The sequence below is a fragment of the Rousettus aegyptiacus genome, unplaced genomic scaffold, assembly GCF_014176215.1.
Source record: "Rousettus aegyptiacus isolate mRouAeg1 unplaced genomic scaffold, mRouAeg1.p scaffold_m13_p_17, whole genome shotgun sequence".
NCBI classification, from domain to species: domain Eukaryota; kingdom Metazoa; phylum Chordata; class Mammalia; order Chiroptera; family Pteropodidae; genus Rousettus; species Rousettus aegyptiacus.
In genome coordinates, this window is record NW_023416292.1 from 28,248,735 (window position 1) to 28,252,339 (window position 3,605).

A 3,605-nucleotide genomic window follows, 5' to 3' on the forward strand; every position below is an offset into this window, starting at 1 on the left:
ACCTGGTGCTGGATGGAGGGAAGGTAGGATGGAGGCGGTTCTTCTGAGCACCTCCTCTGGGTCCCTTGAGGGTCTCCTGTCCAGATCCCTGCCATGTCTCCTCGGTTTTTATCACCCACTGCCTTAGCCTTGGCACTGCAGTCCTTGAAGCGTAACTGGAGTTTAGATGGACCATCTTGGTGATGACTTTCTCCCTCTGCTCTTGGCTTTGATTGGCTCTGGGTAAAATTGCTCCCTGTGTGAAAATGTACTTGGACCTGAGGACTCTCCCTGACTGGACTCTGAGTTTGAGGAGTATTGGTTGTGGGGGCGAAGGGTGGGAGACCTTGGGGACCCGTCTTGTTCCCTTCGGCCTCTACGTCTCTCCCAGGGATGAAGCCTGGCCTGGGATTGGACTTTAGGATCCTGGCTGCTTGGACTCCCACTCCGTAAGCGGCTCCCCCGAGTGCCACTCTGGTGGCCCTCGCTGTGCATGTCTAACGCCTGAGAGCTGACTCGACTCAAGACGGGTCTGCGGGCAGGTACCCTCCGGCTCGAAGCTGGGCTCGCTGTCCGTTCTCAGTAAAAGGAGGTGTAGATTTTAGGCTGAGCACTGATTTTGAAAGAGGAGAGGAAGGAAAAGGGCTTCTTAGCTTCGGGAGAGAAAATTGCGACCAAGTCTCAAAGCCTTTTTAGCTTGAAGGGAGAGAGGGTCTGGGGTCTTGATTTCTTTCTCTGATGCTACCCAGGGCAGAAGTCCCACCGATAGGAGGGATACAATTGCATCAGAACCCAGGTGCCACAGTGACCTAAAAGAGAGGACAGTGAGAACTCTGGGCATCTCCCGGACTGACGGTTTAAACCAAACACTCCGAATGGTGCGATGGGGTTCGGAAGCCACAGGAACAAGTTGAAACCACAAACGACCAATTCCAGAGGAAAGCTGGGCTCGCTGGTGTAAGGTGACCGTGCAAGCAGGTGCCCACAGGTTCAAGCTGGCTTGCACACATTTTGGCGCACATGGCATATTTAAGATTTGGTTGGCAACACTAAAAATGTTGAAGATTTCACTTCGAAGTTTGGGCTTCAGGCTTCTTCTGAACTACTGGATGGCCAGGTAACACCACCAGGTACCACCACCTGGAACGGGGCAGCCCCAGTCCCCAGGGCGTTAGAACAGGCCCGCTTCGCCCACCGAGCTCCCTTGCCCGCATCCCGTAGGCATCTGCATCAGGGACCCCTGACATTTGGGCACGTGGTGTCTGTCAGGGAAGGGCCGGCCTGACGAAGCCTGGCTGAGTTAACGAGCTCAAGACGAGACTAGTACAGAGCTATGGGGCAACCACAGCTCCGATCGGAAGGGTGTCTTTGGAGAAACGGGGATGAAAGTGGAGTCCCTGGGGGCCGCTGGGGCAGGGGACCAGGGCAGGCACGAGAGAGAGACTGGGAACTCTGATGGGACACTGGCTTAGTCTCGGTGGCGCTTGTTTACGGGGGAGACGATTTCCTGGTTGCACGGCGTGCATCGTCCCATGGCATGCCTGTCCAACCAGGGGCGTGTGTGTTGGGGGGGGCGGGGGGTGAGGGGGGGCAGCAGACTCAAATCACTGCGGTCTCTTTTGCTTTCACACCGCCCTGTGTCAGCTGGGCGGTTTTTCTTTCTTCGGCATCACTTCATACGGTGAGGTCATCTGACCTGGCCCTGCTGCTGGCTTTGCTCAGCCTGCTCAGGGGTCGGGTGTCATCCCCCGTCAGCTCGGGACACAGGGAGGGCGCCTTCTCAGCCGGCAGTGCTTGCTTCGCCGCCTTCTCGGCCTGCAGCTCTTCCTTCTCCGCCTCCTTGCCGGCCCCGGGGGTCTCCGCTCTCTCCCCCTCCGGCGGCTCGCCGGTCTCCTGCCCCTCGGTGCTCACTCTGTCCGCCTCCTGCCTCTTCTCCGCCGCCTCGGCCTCCGCTCCCGCCTCCGCGGGCGGCTCCTCCGCCTCCGCCTCCTGCGCTCCCACCTGCGCGTAGGACGGCAGCGTCTCTTGGTAAGCCCGCGACAGGTCCCCCAGGGGGCCCGCGCCCATCTTCTCCTCGAACTGGCCGAAAGGCTTGGCCGAAAGCGGGCTGGTCTCCACCATGCCCACCTCGGTCAAGGGGAAGTAGTGCGACACGATTTTCTCTTCTTCCAGCAGCTGGTAGCCCTTGGCCTTCTGGATGGAGGACACGGCGATGGAGTGCAGGGACTTCTCGGGAATGTCCCCCAGCGGCTGCTCCACCTGCCTCTTGAAGGCAGAGCGGATCCTCTTCAGGCCGAGGTGGCTCATCTCCAGAATGTTGAGGAAGAGGGACACGGAGGCCACGGACAGCATGAACAGGATGAAGATGGTCTTCTCCGTGGGCCGCGACACGAAGCAGTCCACCACGTTGGGGCAGGGCCACCGGCTGCAGCGGTAGAGGGGCAGGATGCGGAACCCGTACAGGAAGTAGTGGCCCACGACGAAGCCCACCTCGAACAGGGTCTTGAAGATGATGTGGCAGATGTAGGTCCTCAGCAGGGTCCCCTCCAGCCGGAACTTCTTGGTGCCCTTGCTGCTGCTGCTGCTCTTCTTGATGCTGCCCTGGTCGGCGGGCAGCGGGCCCCGCTCGCCGCCGTCGCCCGCCGCCTGCTGGCACAGCTCCTCCGCCTCCCGCTCCTTGCGCTTCTCCTCCATGCGCACGTGGTGCACGGCGTGGCCCACGTACACGAGCGACGGCGTGGACACGAAGATGATCTGCAGCACCCACAGGCGGATGTGGGAGATGGGGAAGGCCTCGTCGTAGCACACGTTCTCGCAGCCCGGCTGCTGGGTGTTGCACACGAAGTCCGACTGCTCGTCGCCCCACACGAACTCGGCCGCCGTGCCCAGGATGAGGATGCGGAAGATGAAGAGCACGGTGAGCCAGACGCGGCCGATGACCGTGGAGTGCTCGTTCACCTCCTCCAAGATGTTCCCCAGGAAGCTCCAGTCGCCCATCGCTCACCCACCTGGAGGGGGGACAGGGCAGAAGCTGAGCGGCCGCCGCCCAACCCCCCGGGGCCCTCCGTGTCGCCTGACTCTCGGGGGGGGGTCCCCCTCTGCTTTCTGAGTCCACCTGCCTGCGGCACCTGCTAGGGGCTCCCTCTGTGCAGACTGGGACGAGGGGACGGGAGGACTCTGCTCTCGTTAGCGTCCTCGTCCGCGAGGGCGTTTGGGTGGTAACTGTTCCCATTCACCTCGCGAGCGGTCTAACAGGATAGATGAGGCAATATGTGCACAATCCCCCCGAACCCCGCCCCGAAATAAAGGTTCATTATTGACCATAAATAGAAACCCGCGGTTACGCGGAATTAAATCAGGACTGCAGGAGAACCGAGTGAGGTTCGTGAGGCGCAATGCTGAAAAATACCCCGGATCATGACATTCGTTTTCCCCTCCCCCCCCCTAAAAAAATTCTTGTGTCTGTGAAATTGTCTGTGACCATCTTACTTGTGACTGTGCTGAGATTATATAATGACCATAGGTTTGAAGAGAAGTGGAAGGAAACAAATCGATCGAACGTCTATTTTGTGACAGGCCTGCGTTGTCATTTCGTTCCACCTGATCGACCCTGCGGGACTTCACAC

At 59.7% G+C, this 3,605-nt stretch overlaps 1 protein-coding gene across 1 annotated transcript; it reads right to left on the reverse strand.

The window, feature by feature from the left end:
* Window positions 1-1,653: 1,653 nt before the first annotated feature.
* Window positions 1,654-2,976, reverse strand: GJA8 (gap junction protein alpha 8). Its single transcript, XM_016143225.2, has one exon. The coding sequence runs from the start codon at window positions 2,974-2,976 to the stop codon at window positions 1,654-1,656; it is 1,323 nt and encodes a 440-aa protein (XP_015998711.2).
* Between the last annotated feature and the right edge of the window lie 629 nt (window positions 2,977-3,605).